General features: G+C 38.5%; 1 protein-coding gene across 2 annotated transcripts in view; it reads right to left on the bottom strand.

Moving 5' to 3' along the window:
* The window catches only part of ACO1 (aconitase 1), a 35,465-nt gene that overhangs the window by 3,277 nt on the left and 17,126 nt on the right, over positions 1-15,062 (bottom strand). For both annotated transcript variants that reach the window (XM_058864786.1, XM_058864788.1), the window contains exons 5-17: positions 14,786-14,855; positions 14,498-14,681; positions 11,582-11,721; positions 10,427-10,598; positions 9,887-9,987; positions 8,810-8,926; positions 7,411-7,570; positions 4,711-4,846; positions 4,144-4,228; positions 3,703-3,859; positions 3,046-3,170; positions 2,182-2,286; positions 1,369-1,511 (exon numbers count right to left, since the gene is read on the bottom strand). In XM_058864786.1, coding sequence (XP_058720769.1) covers positions 1,369-1,511; positions 2,182-2,286; positions 3,046-3,170; positions 3,703-3,859; positions 4,144-4,228; positions 4,711-4,846; positions 7,411-7,570; positions 8,810-8,926; positions 9,887-9,987; positions 10,427-10,598; positions 11,582-11,721; positions 14,498-14,681; positions 14,786-14,855 — 1,695 coding nt within the window. The remainder of the gene's footprint in view (positions 1-1,368; positions 1,512-2,181; positions 2,287-3,045; positions 3,171-3,702; positions 3,860-4,143; positions 4,229-4,710; positions 4,847-7,410; positions 7,571-8,809; positions 8,927-9,886; positions 9,988-10,426; positions 10,599-11,581; positions 11,722-14,497; positions 14,682-14,785; positions 14,856-15,062) is intronic.

Genomic DNA, 15,062 nt, shown 5'->3' with positions numbered 1-15,062 from the left:
TGCTCTAAAGAAAGAAAGTAATAAACTGGTGTTTCTAAGGCAGGTACATATGTAGTTTCTACCCCAGCAGCAGTATCCAGTTAGCCAATATTTCTCCTTTGAGTTGTTTTGAAGAAAAAGAAAAGCAATTTACAAATAGCTACAGTTTGGTCAGAAAAAGCAGTTTCCATAATAGTCTCAACTCTTGCCCTACAAACAGTATCCAACAGATGCAAGGATATAATTCACATTAACTCAGCAGACGCAACACAATTTTTTTCTTAATTACTGGTTCCTGAAGATCCTTGTTATTTATACTACTACAACATCTAGAACAAGGGCACTGAACTGTGCTAAATACCAAAAAGGCAGCAAGAATCTCTGCTGCAAGTTGGAACTACAGAAGAAAATTTCACTTGCAAACAGAAATATGAGAATGAGGGGACACTCCAGCCTAACCAGCAAACAAAAAATGCACTGGAATGTGACAAAAAATTACACTGTTTGCATTGGGCTACATCCAAACCGCAGCTATGACATAAAATGTATCTTTTGTAATGCATAAAGGACTATTCAGATTTCCAAGTAACTGATAGCAGGGTGTGAGTCCACAGCAGTTGGTTTTCAATATATTATGCTGTTTTAATCAATTATCTTTCCAAAATTATTAGGTCTGGTGAGTTAAGTCTTTTTTTTTATGTCAGTGCTGTTGCTCAAAACACCAATGAAGTTTTAAGAAGTGCTAAATCAGAGAATAAAAGCATTATATTACCTGTGAAGCCTGAATAGGTCAACGTGGTAAGTCCTAGCCTTGCCTTAAGCTGAACCCCAAGTACTAAACTGACATTCTGGCCATAGAAAAAGATGAACATTTTACAGGAGTTTGGACTCCAGTCACAACAGATTGGCCAGTTATTGCAGCTGCACTGAAACCTAAACTTCTGGATGTTCTGTAGTGCCTAAGAGCCTAGATATGTGAAATAGTTGTATATGCTAGAAGAAATTATTATAAAACCCATTTCTGGCACTAATGAAAATGGTCATTTTGCTTTGATAGAGAGAAAACTCTTGATTCCCTTATTTATGAGTACATGGAGAGGCTAGTTTTTGCAGTAAGTCATCTTCTTCCCCTATTTCCATAAAAATGTCTTTACCTCTGCAATGATAACAGATGTACACACTCTATTCTCTTCTTACACTTAGTGAGAGCTGCTGAAGCAGCACAAAGAGAAATGTTTTGCCTTCTTAATTTATATGTTGTCTAGGCAGTTGTCAAGGTACGTAAGTGTATGTGAACAGACAGAAAGTATGTGTGCCTGTAACATGGCATAGTAGTTGTGGTTTGTGCTCTCTTCCCAATGTATGACAAGAACAAGAAGCAGTGCTTACCCTCTGCTGGTCAAATAACGGGCTGCAGGACTATTTCTTGCTATGTTCCCAGCTGGAGATATGTGGTCAGTTGTCACAGAATCCCCAAAACTCAACAAGACATAAGCATCTTCTATTGTTTTTGGGGTCTGAAGAGCCAAAGTCTAAGCCATCATAAATACAAACAAAACAATTAATGTACGAAAAATTATTCCTTTACCTTTCTCAAACAAGTGCAAATTGCAAAATAAAGTCTCCCTTTTGTATACAAGTTAGGAGAAAGAAAAAACCCAACACTATTAAAAATGTTTATGTTCTTGAACAAATATGATGCCCTGGCTGTCTGCCAGCAGGTTCATGAATGAAGAAAATAGAGGAGACAAAAAAATCCAGCCAAGGCTTCCTGCAATACACGCATCAAAGACTCCTAGACATGTGCATGCATTAAAATTTCCATTTACTTTTAAATGGCACTGAATTAGCAATTCAAACACTGAGCTATTTGGTGCAACATGGAAGCAGGCAGAACAGTGCATTTCATTTCCTGTTTTTTTTTCTTCACTTGTTTTGTGACTGTTTAGACGTATTTCAACTTAAAAGTAAAAGGAGACTTTTCAAGAGCACTGAAGTGAAAGGGAATCCTTACAATTTTGAGATTCACTCATGCTTTTGTATTAAAATAAACACAATAGCTCAATTCTAACATGTAAAAACCAAGGCCTCAATAGGCTTTTATGAATCCTCTCAGGTCCCTTGAAGTGGCTTTACTTCACCTTCAATGAGTCAAGATCACTGCACACTTTGGCTTGATTCAAAGGGAAACCACGTACGTACCAGACCATCAAAGAAAGGAGGAGACTTGATATAAGTAGACTTGGGATTCCAAGTATACAATTTATCTGAAGGAGCATCTAAGGCATTCCAAGCTTTGTTTACTGTCTGAAAAACACAAAATCCTTTTAACGATTTCTAAAGTTTTCAGAAGCAACATAATTATTTCAGAATCCAGGTAAAATTACAAATTTTACTTTAGCAAAAGTCTTATGTATTTTTTAGTGCACTTTGGGAAATGCACATAAAAATTTACATTACATTTGGGAGTGTTTTTTAATTCTTCTACCTGTTAAAAGATTTAGGAAAAGCCTCACTTCATTACAAAAGAAACACATTCATTCTGTTTTCTCAGAATAACCTGTACTATGCACACAGATAACACTTTATAATTCTCCATTGTGTTTGTATGTAATCTTAAGAAGCTTCCCTAACATAAACATGAGAATATTTTGTTTCAACACTTGAGAAAGATTTGCAGGAAGATATTACCAAGTAAAAGTTCTTTTTCTGATATCAATCCTATTAGTTAATGCAAAAGAATTTTATGTTAGCTGAAAAAAAAATCAAACATCTGTGAAGCTGGAATGTTCCACCTTCTAGTATCAGCTAGGGATGGCTATTGAAAACATATCATCTACATGTCACATTAAAAGTATCATGAGGAGCAATTTTCAAAACATGACTGTCTGAAATAGTTAATTATCCAGTAGATTTTTTTTAAAAAATCCTCATTTGAATATCTATCATAACGAGATCAAAACCTAGAGATGAAAAAGGTTCATTTCATTATCATGATTGTCTTATTTAATAACTTCAGAACAGCACAGTATATCAATCAAACTACTGCCAAGAGGATTAATTCACCTCTATTTTTTCATAGACCTCCTTGAACATCCCAGGAATAACAAATTGACGCTCAACAGCCTGAATCTCATTTCTTGTTGGCCAGATATCTTTTAGGAAAATCTTCTTCCCTGAAGCATTTATTCCTGTATAAAATGGCATTATTAATTTTGTTGCATAAATTTTTTATTCAGAAAAAAGAAAAGCTTATCACTGTGTTCTCTGGCTAAGTGTTCCTTGTAACACTCACAAGACACACTTTATTTCACTTACAAAGGTTTGACAGAAAAGCGTGTCAAACTTTATAATAACTGTACATAACCCTTCTTTTTTGACTTGCAATGGCCTTCCAGAATAATTTAAAGAATTTATGCTGAAAAAGACCTTTGAAGGTCATCTTCACAAAGAAAATCTACTAACTTGGCTCTTGAAAGACTATCACCCAGCTATAACCAAAAATATGACCCAGTGGAATTAGGGGGAAGCCAAGCTTGAGCACTATTCTTTCTCCATCATACTGACTCCTTGCTGTATCGTCTCTTAACAATTGCATAATTTGTCTCCCAGAGGTATTTAGCACTTTAAAGTGCTTCCCTAGGGCAAATATTTCTAAAAGTGCTTAATTCTGGACAGTTCAGCTCTTAAGCTGTGAAAAGTAGCATCCCAACACTGTCTTACCTAAAGGCTCTTTCTCAAAGTCAATCCGGATGGTCCCGGCAATTGCATAGGCTATTACCAGCGGTGGGGAAGCCAGGTAGTTGGCACGGGTGTTGGGATGGACACGCCCTTCAAAATTCCTATTGCCAGACAACACACCCACTGCCACAAGGTCTCCCTGTAAGATGGAGTTTGAGACAAAGATAAGTCAGCTGCTTGCAGAGTCCACACACACACAGCAAATCTGCAGGGCCTCACTACACTGCAACAACAAAGACAAGTCACGGAACTGTCTTCTTCTGAATAATCCCAAAACATTTCCCACAGAAAAGAGAATATAGACTGAATTTACTTTGTACAGAGCTGAGAAGACAGTTCTGTACACACAGTGTAATACAGCTCAGAAGAGCACACAGCAGAGAACAGCTTACATAAATGAGCTGCACGGGAAAAACGACATACCTGTGTAATGGCTTCAACAACAGACTCCGGTAGGGGTCCACTATTGCCAATGCATGTCATACAGCCATAACCCACCACATCAAACCTATACAAAGCACAAAAATAATGGTGAACAAATTGCCACATTGGAGCAAGGCATTCAACCACTCAGCAGTTGGCAATGGTTTCTTTCAGGAGAAGTACTGCTTTAACAAACGAAATGCTGCTGAAAACAGCATTTTTGAAATGCTCTATTTTTACCACTGAAGTGACTGTCCGTGCACACAGAATGGGAAATGTGTAATCTAGCAAGAGGAGGAAGTGTGATTTACACTGTTTCAAAACAATTAGTCTTGAAAATAACCGATTCTCCTGCTTAAGAACGTAAGTCTTCAAGAAGTTAGAGCAGGCCTTCATCATTGTACAAAGCCAGCCAGCACAACAGCAGCACGCTCACTTATGCAGGACCACACCATAATATGCAATATCTTTTAAGCTGCACAAAGAAATAGTTATTCTATTGCATCATTTGTTGACGCTGTTTTTAGTTAAGCAACCATAGGACAACAGTAAGAAAAGCACTCCTACCCCAGTTGAGAAAGGTAACGCATAACTCCACTCTCCCTCAGATAGTAAGTGACAACCCCGCTTCCTGGGGACAGGCTAGTTTTAATGTACGGCTTCACTGTCAAACCAGCTTCAACGGCTTTCTTAGCAAGTAATCCTGAAAAATACAGAGGATAGCTGCAGATTTTCCTTAATACAAGATAGTTTTGTGGATAAGCACGGTAAGAGAAGTACCATTAAATAACTGGGAACAGAAAATGCACACCAGAAATGAAATGGTACAGTGAACCAACAACACTAATTTTGTGATAACCAGCTAGAGGACAAGTGCTCTGTTGAACTGTAGATTCAGCCTGCAATTTCTGTTCCACTAGAAAGATAATGGAAGTTGCATTCAATAAGATGCACTCCCTGGAGCAGCAAGTAGACATTCAAAATTCAGAACACTATTTGTAAGACAAATATCTCACAAAAAATGCAATGAAGAACTGTTAAGTTCTCACTTCCTGTGGTCTAGTAACCCAGAGAAGAGACAACTTCCAGCATAGGACTTGGTGCTCTCAGGAGCAGAAAGCTATGACAGCACAAACACTGGCCCTTGCCACAAACAAGCCATCTCACAATCCACAGTTTGTTGCACAAGTGCTGTTTTACCATTCCTGGCTTTGTAATATGCAAAGGGATATATCAGTGGAATACTAGACATGCATTTATCCTGATTTCCTTCCTTTGAAATTCCTTGAACTGTCCATACAGAGATGAATGTTCAGTTCTTTTCCAGGATGAACATAAAAAAAAGCAGCAGATAGGCAAACTATGCAAAACTTCACATTCCCATCATGCATTTTCCCCCTCATACATGACATTCATTTAGATAAGAAAATAGAAATAAGTTGTGCTTTGATCCAACATAATCTCCAACAGGAATTTGTCATCAAAATATAAATGCTGCTGTACAGAAAGGCAGCAAAGGTGAGAGCAGCCACTAAATCTGAGCACATACACATAAGATCCTTAGGACTACATTCTTCAGGGTGCTGCGCATTACATAGTAGTGAATGCACTCAAAGTACCAACTTTACTTGTATCTGCAGAGCATTCTACACTTTAAACCCATAGAGCTATTGAGCCAAGACAGTTAAAACATCAGTATCCCTTACTGCCTCACAGAAAGCTAAAAATGCATGTCATTAGCCTGGGAGCCAGACACTAGAGGAAATCCTCAAGAGGCACAACTGAGGGATACACCCACCTACAACTAAGGGAATAGACAAGGCAAACAGCGTCAACAGAGTCTGCCTGAGAAAACCTACTTCTTGATCCTTGGAAGATCTATTTCTGTGATAATGCAGAGTGGAACTGAGGAAAGAGGTATGCTGCTTTGACTGTCCTGTTAAGGGCAAGTGGATTAGACACTTTGTTCAACTCTGTTCCTCTCAAAATGGTAAGAAAAAGAGCAGGTCTCTCCTGCTTCTCTTTTTCCCCACATCGTAGTTTATGATGGACTTTGAACCTGTTGCTAGAGTTTAAAAGACCCTTGGCCTGGGAGGGGAGTGAACTGCTGGTATGTAAAGTATGCAAAGATAGATGTTAGTCTAAAAAAAGGTGATAAATATCACATCAAAAACCCAAACACTAAGTGACTGTTGACAGAGACTGTTGACAACCCAAAAGCTTCTCAGCACCACACAGGAACAAAGACAAATTTTGTTACTTTAACCAGGAAGTAATACTATCTGGTGAAGGGCTTTTGTATTGCAACACTGCACATCCCTTCTGACCTTTGTAGGAATAAAGTCTGCATCACATGAGCAGTCTGACAGACTAATAAGCCTTTATTCAGTGATGATCCTACAGCAACAGATACCATCCATGTATATGTTTGCAGAGGAAAGAAAGAAATATGTAAACATGTAGCCAAGCACCAGAGAAACTGGGTCAAATTTGTCCAGTATAGACTGAACCCTTTGAGCCAACACTCTTCATTCCTGTTTTGTTGCCAGAATCACACATTAGGAATGACAAAGTTTCAGGTCAGGAGATTGTTAATTTTTAACATAACTAGTCTGTTATGTCAAAAATTAACAATCTCCTGACCTGAAACTTTACACAGCCATTTCAGACTAACTGTTCTCTAGTGGTACATACCAAGCTCACCTCTGGCCTCCTCTTGGATTCAGTTAAGATGTAAATGAAAAGGCTCTGAAAGCTGGCATTCCCTGAGAATAAAATTTGCTTCCTCTACTCACACCTACCATGCCCCCAGACTCTTGTGACAACTTTAGAGGCAACCTCTAGCTAAATGTGTGATTTTCACTCTGCTGACAGATCAAGCACCTTCAAACTTGCCCCAAAAGACCATTCTTTACTGCCCCTCCTCTGGCCTGACTTTCAACAGCCTCTTCTTAGCCTTATATATCAGCTTCTGTGCATTTGGAAAAGTGTCAAAAGTGTTGGTTAATTAAGTTTCCGCTAGCATTGTAAAAAAGACAATGCAGGAAGAATACCTTTTTGTTAACCTACATTTCTAGCTACCACTTCTACAAGTCCTTCTGAAACGAAGTCATGAGTCTGAGTCCCTTAGAAACTAAGCTCAGTTTTAGCACTCCAAATGACAAAACCAGCACTGTGCACATTGAATTACATCACTGTTGTTGCTGTCTTTAGGACACACATCCAGAGCCATAGAGAAACTACTGCACATTAAGCAAATCAGCTTACCTGCACCCAACATAACTGAGGGATTACTGGTGTTCGTGCAGCTTGTAATGGCAGCAATCACTACTGAACCATGAGCAAGCTCGAAGTCACGGCCCTCAAAATTAAATTTGACTGTGCTGTTGTGTCGGTCTGGGGCAATTTGGAATCCCTTGAATCCTTGCTGTAGGAGGAGAAAATAAGAATAAAAAGGAGTGGTTAACTTAAATGCTTTGACTGAACATTAGTATGGGCTGTTTGTTCACCAAGTAGAAGCATCTGTTAGTTACATCCATGCTTATTCTTTTATGTCTGATGGTGAAGGCCTGCATCTCTGGTCAACCAAAATGGTGGACAAAAATTATTTTTTCTGGAGTTTCTCATCCTGTTTACTGGTAAAACAGCCAGCCTTTGCAGCAATACATATTGGTATTTTATTCCTGCATGAATATATCCTTCTTTGGATTTCTCAGATGCTTCTTACTCCTGTATGTTACAGATTCCTGATGGCACATAGACTTAGTACACAATCTAGTCCTGAGATTTTAGCATAACACGTAAGATTTTTAAGCCAGGATTACCAAACAACTTGAATGTATACCAGGAGATGGTTTGAGAGGCAAAGGTCTGACAGTTGGAAAAAAACTAAAGAGCAAGAAGGCACTGTTCATGCCATGAAAAGTTACATTTAGAGATCTGAAAGCATAAGATCACCTAATGGAGTTTGGAAAATGTAACAAATCAAGAATTATTTGGAACTGCTGTAGTTTGGGTTTCTTGATTTACATCACTGGAGTTCTGTAATGCCTTTAACAAGGATGGTTACTGTATCAGGTAAAGATTCAAACTGATTTAGAAAACTTAGGTATCCAGGAATATTCATTCAAATAAAAATCTCGCTCTTCCTTCAATGACCACTTCTGACTGGATGATGAAGAATGTAGTCATTGTTTTCTGTCCTTACCACCAAGATCAAGGAATCACAGAGACATGTGCAGTTCTGCTCTGCTGAACAGATCAAATACTTATTGCAAAACTACATTGTAGATTCAGGGCATAACCTGTTTGGAATGCTTGGAGAGCTGAAAAGCTGAATAGTTATCTCAGAACTCAGTGCAGTAGGTATTTTGCTCCCTCTATTAACAACATTGTAGCAGAGTTCAGAAATCCCTAGTCTATGTCAAAACCATATTAAGCCTAAGACCAGAAAGAAATACTACTCCAGTAGTTCATGAACACTTTCATGCAAGAGGAGCAATACCCCAATTTAAACTACCTATTACTTCTGTCACTTTTGAAACTGCAGTCAAATATCCTCATTTATTTTTCAGTAGACAAACAGCACACAAGTCCAGAATGTAGTTCCTGAACATCAGACAGCTTTCAGAAGTCTGCATTAGTTTGTTTGCACAAATGTTCCCACCTTGGCTCCCAGACAAGTCTCAAAATCCTTCTTCATATCTGACACAGCAACTTTGTCTTGAGGTCTTTTTGGTCCACTGCAGCAAGGCACAACAGTATGGAGATCCAACTCAACAACCTGTTCAAGTAAGATAAACAGAGAGTGATCAGGCATTGCCTGAAAGGTTGAAGCCAGGTAAGCCACAGGTATGCTTACCTCTACTGTTGAATCAATCCTAAGTCTGCACATCCTAATTTGCAGAAATTATTGAAGACAAATGAGAATGGGAAAATCAGAAGAAAAGGAACTCTTCTAATTTTAGATGCTGCCGGCTCACACAAATGGCTATCAAAGGTCCTAAAGTTACTGAAAAACCCAATGGAACTAAAGCATCTAAGCACTGTAAATATTTTTTAATTTGTTTTTTAACATGCCAGAAGCAGGTTAAAAAAATACGCAAATAAATCCTGGTACTGATACAAACAAAAGCAGACTATTAATTCCTTCCTCACCCATTTTCCAACTTTGTTTTCAAAATGGTCTACATCCTTCCAAATCTCCTAAGATTTTTGAATAGTCATGCAGACCCAAACATAAATTACAAGATAAAATTTTAAAGTAGAAAAAACCAGGAATATTCTTGAGTTTCCTGGGCACAGCGTAGGATCTTAATTTTCTTGAACAGAGAATTAACTTTTGTGCTCTGTGGTTACCACACAGGGCTTCTAAGGGTCCTGATTCACCCAACATAATAACTGGCTGAATAGAAAAAGAGTAAAACTGCAAACAAGGCTTGCACACACAACTTCCGCATTATCTCCATAGCTACACTTCAGAGTATTCTTCAGTCTGGAAGAACTTCTCAAAGCTCCATGGAACAAACTGTAGAGCCTGCAACAGCAGATGTACCTATATCCAAGTTTTCACACCTGAAAAGCCAGCTAACTCTTTGCACTGGGCCTTAAAATAAGACACCTGTGCAGACCAAACCGAAGGGCAAGGGATCCCTTGACTATTTCTTAGTTTCTGTGAAAAACAGTCATCGCAATAAAATAGGGACGTAGAGCATAGGAGCCAGAAGACAGAGCAGTTTCTAACCTGTGTGAAGTCCGGATCCTGAGAGGAGTCCTTGAAATCTCTTAGCATTCCCACAGCCTCAAGATACTTTTTTGTGCACATAACCTTCTCTTTGTTTCGGCCTAAAATGAAAGCCAGACACAGCGAAACCAAAATGCAAGTGAAATGGAGGAACCACCATCTGACAGAACAAGAAAAAGTGTGTAACAGGCACACTGTCAATAGCACTACAAGACCCCTTCAAGACAAATATTAGGGATCCACTAAAAACACACCAGTTGAGCAGATTTAGTGGCTTTTGCAGAACAAAATCTTAGATTCCTCTTTCTGTCACCTGGACAACCTGGTTAAGATTTTTGGCAGGCTGACAGAAGTCTAACATTCAGCTCCCCCTAAACATGCACTAAATAAGTGCAAAAACCAGCCTCAGTAAGCAAGTTATCAGTAAAAGAATGAACCGAAGCTCAGAAGCCTTCACCTGATTCAATCCTACTGTTGATGTAATAAAGACCTGGAGTCCTTTCAATTACCCCTTAACTTGTGGTCTCTTCTTACACTCACCCGTTTGTATCAGGTACCCAATGCTAATATCATCCACTGGGAAGTAGGCAGCTGTTGCTCCATACTCTGGACACATATTGGCAATGGTGGCTCGGTCAGCAATCGACAGCTGGGCAACACCAGGACCAAAAAACTCCACAAATTTACCCACGACTCCAACTTGGCGAAGATGCTGTTATAAAAATACAGTGCCTGTGTCATTATTATGTGTCAAATGACACGAGCCTGTCTGTTTTGAAATCCAGCTTTTGACTCAGTGAAATGTCTTGTGAAGATTTCTACAGCCATTTGTAACTAGGAAGCTTTTGCTAAACCAAATAATGAAGATGAGGACACAGAGACGTAAAGTTCAATAATAAGGTACAGTGTAGGACCATATTTTTTCTAAAACTTGCTCTTCCTTTGATTTAAACTAGACTATCTTACAATTGTATTTTTCTCAACATGATGTTCTAAGAGGAGGACAAATGTGTGGGGAGTCTTTAGACAGCAAACGCGGGAAGATGGAAAAACAGGAAGAACAAACTGCACAAGAACATGAGTCAAACTGAACACACACAACATCTGAATAAAAACATGACAAAATGTTGTCCTTCCCCATTTGAAGGTCTCTCTGTAGACAGCATTGTGTGATGAACTTCTGACTTCCAACAAAATTAATGCTAACCCAGTAATACTCTTAATTCCGTGACAACGCAGAGTGAATAAACATATTATGAATATATGACATGAATCAAACACCTGCACATGAAAGAAATCAGATGCAATGCTTACAACCTGGTTTCCAGCTTTTATATTGCCTTATTTTAAGTGGTGACTTCAAAAACAAGTCATCAGGGTTGTTTTTTTTTTGAGGGAGAGGAAAAAGCACTGTTGTTCCAAAACATTTCTGAATTCCAAAATATCCCAACATATATTTTGTGTGGCTTCTGGGAATACATATATTTTGTGTGGCTTCTGGGAAACAGGTTTGCCTAGAAAATTGTCCTTAATGAACTGATTCCAATCCACAGACAGTGATAAAGATTTTTAAAATTCCAAATTACTACTGGAAGGACACACAGGGCTCTTAAATATTCTGTACACAGACTCTGTCCTACAGAATGTGCTTAGCTCTGAGCAGTAATGAAAAAATATCAACTCTTGGTGATTTACCTTGGTAATGGTGAGCACAATGTCAGTGGATGTTACCAGTGGCTGAGGGTTTCCTACCAGCTTATAGCCAACCACCTCAGGAAGGACCATGCTGATCGGCTGTCCCAACATCACCGCTTCTGCTTCAATGCCACCCACACCTGCACACAACAGGAGGATACAATGCGACTATTTGGAAACATATACTAACATGTCAGAGATAAACAGGTGAAGTCAATTGCCAGATGAGTACTCTAAGGTGTCAAAGGGGAGGGAAAGCAGACAGCCTGAGTCTTCTGCTAAGAGGCACTCCTCATCTTGCTGCTGCAAGGTTGGCTTTTTAATTTTGTTTTGTTTCATATTTTCATCCTTGCTCCTAAGCCACTAGCTGGGATATTAGGTGAATCTAAGTAACTTACTCTAAGGATGCTTGGCTTTTATGATAACAGATGTAAAAGTTTCATTTAATATCTTAAACATGTAATGCAATAAACCAAGAACCACCGACATAGCATTGAACATGATGTGCTGTGGATGACACATATACAGACCATGACTGTTGGTCGCCAAACAAAATCTCAGAAATTATAAAGAAAGAAAGAAAGAAATGTTACTAAAGAGTGCTAACAGAAAAAATACATGCTCAGACAGAAATATCTTCCCTTATGTCCACTATGTTTCAACAGGGTTTGGGAATGTGTAGGTGGGAACCTTTGCATTAATACACCTTCACTATTAGAATTCCAGCTACTACTTAATATTGCTAATTTATTAAAGTAACACATTGAGATGTCATAGTCATATGCAATTTAACCATGATATTTATTATCTATTATCAATTATTATTATTATTATTATCTATTATCAATTAGTATTATTATTAATAATAATAAGTATTATTATTATCTATTATCAATTTGGCATTAAGCAGACAAATCATTAAGCATTTTTATAACTTTTTGCCTGTAGAAAGTCCCTCGCATATTTATCTTCTGCTTTGAAATCTTCTATCTTTTGTTTTGCTTAAGGAATACTGAGCTAGAAAAAACTGCCTGTAATAGCTGCTTATGAATGCCAAATCACTACTCCAATCCTCTTTCTCACTTAATCTAAGAATGGTTCTGAAAAATAATTTCTAATTTATTTTATTCAAAATTATATGCCTCTGTTAATTTAGAGGATAATACTGTGACATATCCAATCATGTGGCTCCTTTCACTGGTTGTTGAATCATTTTTAAACAGTCAAGTAAGTCTACATGACTGACTGACTACCACTGACAGTCATGAACCGAGCTCATCACCAACCTCCAGAAAAAATGTTAGATCCAAGAGTATGCATTTTGAGCACAGATGCTATTGACTGTCCAGCCATACCTGCCATATTCAGGAGGCTAAGAGTCACACTTTTCAAAGCAGCTTTTAGTGCTACCACTTCATCTAAACAATGGCTCCATGCATATGCTACAACCAAATATAGAATAAGATATGTGTCTAATCCCAAAGACTGACATCACAAAGATGTCAAGCTTTAGACACACTGAAGTTGTTTATCTTTGTACTCTAAGCTAGGAACACTTTCACCCTTGATTCAGAGAGTCTTACTCAACCAATATTGCTGCAGTAGTATAGCTGGAGCAAAAAGAGGAAGTCCTATCATATGTGGCGCTCAGAACTTCACAAGCACATTCGTGAGCAACTAGCAAATACTCTTTAAAAACACAGTGTGTTCCATATTTGTACAACAGCTGTTTCAGTAGTGCTCCTATCACTGCATCACAGGAAAATAAAGGCTCAGCTGAAGTCTTTGCTGTTGTGTGGGATGATGACAAATACTTCCATTCTGCAGTTACCTATTTATTCAATAATTCAAACATTTCAGTTCACCACTACAAGGAAAAATTAATTATTTATATCTATTCCTGTGACACATATTGTGCAGAGTACTGGTATTAGAACATCACAGTTCTGTTTCCCGTAATGTCCTCTCTGACCATATTTTAGTCATTCAAATTTAATTTTCAGCACCTTCCACTTAATAGATTTGTACTTACAGCACTTTTTGGAAAATTCAACACTTTTAAAGTAACCAAGTGACACAAGAAAAATTGGCTGGTCAGTGAAACTTCAATTCCCTTCTTTTATTTAATATTTTTCTTATCTACTTCCTTGCAATTTAAATGCAGAATAGACAAGAAAATATAGGAAAACCCCAACAAAGCCAACAACACATGTATCAGAAATCATCTGAGGCAGTTACCAGAAAGGGGAGCTTAGTTACAAAGTATTATATAACTGTAGGAGACCTTATCAGGTTACTTGAATTTGGGGTTAAGCTATGTAACTGTGTCTAGCTGGCACATAGATAACTTTTCTTCACAGTAGCCCATAGAGTCCCATGTTTTAGATCTGCGACCAAACTGGCATTGATAGTACACCAGAGTTTTAGCTATTGCTAAGCAGTGCTTACACGGTATCAGTGCCTTTTGTTTCTCATCCTGCCCTACAGCAAGCAAGCTGGGGTGGGGAAAACACTCGAGAGGCACAGCCAGCATAGCCAACCCGAGCTGAACAATGAAATATTCCATGCCACAAAATACCAGGCTCAGCACTAATCAGGAAGAGGGGCTTTCCAAAGTAGCCATTGCCCAGGGACTGGCTGGGCTTTGGTGTGCTGATGGGAGTTGGTGACTGACTGTCTTTGCATCACTTCTTTCATTTCTTTTCCCTACACTTACCCCTGTTCACTTAAACTATCTTTGTCTCTACCCATTAGCTTAATCTTGCATTTGGACTAACAATTCTCTTTCCTCACTGTGCTAGCAGGAGGAGTGCTAGCAGTGGGTGGGGGTGATCTGCCAGCCAGGGTCAACTCACCAGAGCCCAAAATACAGCTCTCTGGGCCAAGGGACTGCTCATGAAAGACTGCTGTACATACCCCAGCCAAGCACTCCCAAGCCATCTATCATGGTGGTGTGCGAGTCAGTGCCCACCACACTGTCTGGATAGTAGTAGCCATCCTGATCCATCACCACTCTTGCCAAGTACTCCAGGTTCACTTGATGGATGATGCCAGAGCCTGGTGGAATAATCCTCAAGTTTTTAAAAGCTTGAGAGCCCCACTGAAACAAAACGAATTAGAGTAAAAAATTTTCAACATGAGTAGTGGAAGAACTTTCATTCACTGAACTTTTCTCAATGCAAATAAGATTATTTTTGTCAGTACCTTTAAGAATTCAAATCTTTCTTTGTTCCTTTCAAATTCCAGGTCCTGATTTTTTTGCAAGCTGTCTGACCTGCAAGTGAAAATAATCAGGTGTCAGAAACAAAAGTACCACCTGAATTTCATAGTCAAATATACACAAAGGTTGAAAAAAACCATTTATTAGCTAATGTGAATTTCGATCCATTGCACCATTTTAATATCACTACAGGCAACCAATGAAAGGATTTAAGAAATCTCAAGAGAAAATACACCAACTTTATTTCAAATGTGAATACTA

Source organism: Poecile atricapillus, chromosome Z (genome assembly GCF_030490865.1).
Source record: "Poecile atricapillus isolate bPoeAtr1 chromosome Z, bPoeAtr1.hap1, whole genome shotgun sequence".
Lineage (NCBI taxonomy): Eukaryota > Metazoa > Chordata > Aves > Passeriformes > Paridae > Poecile > Poecile atricapillus.
Note: the sequence above shows the minus strand (reverse complement) of the source record. Positions and strands in the feature narration are given on the sequence as shown.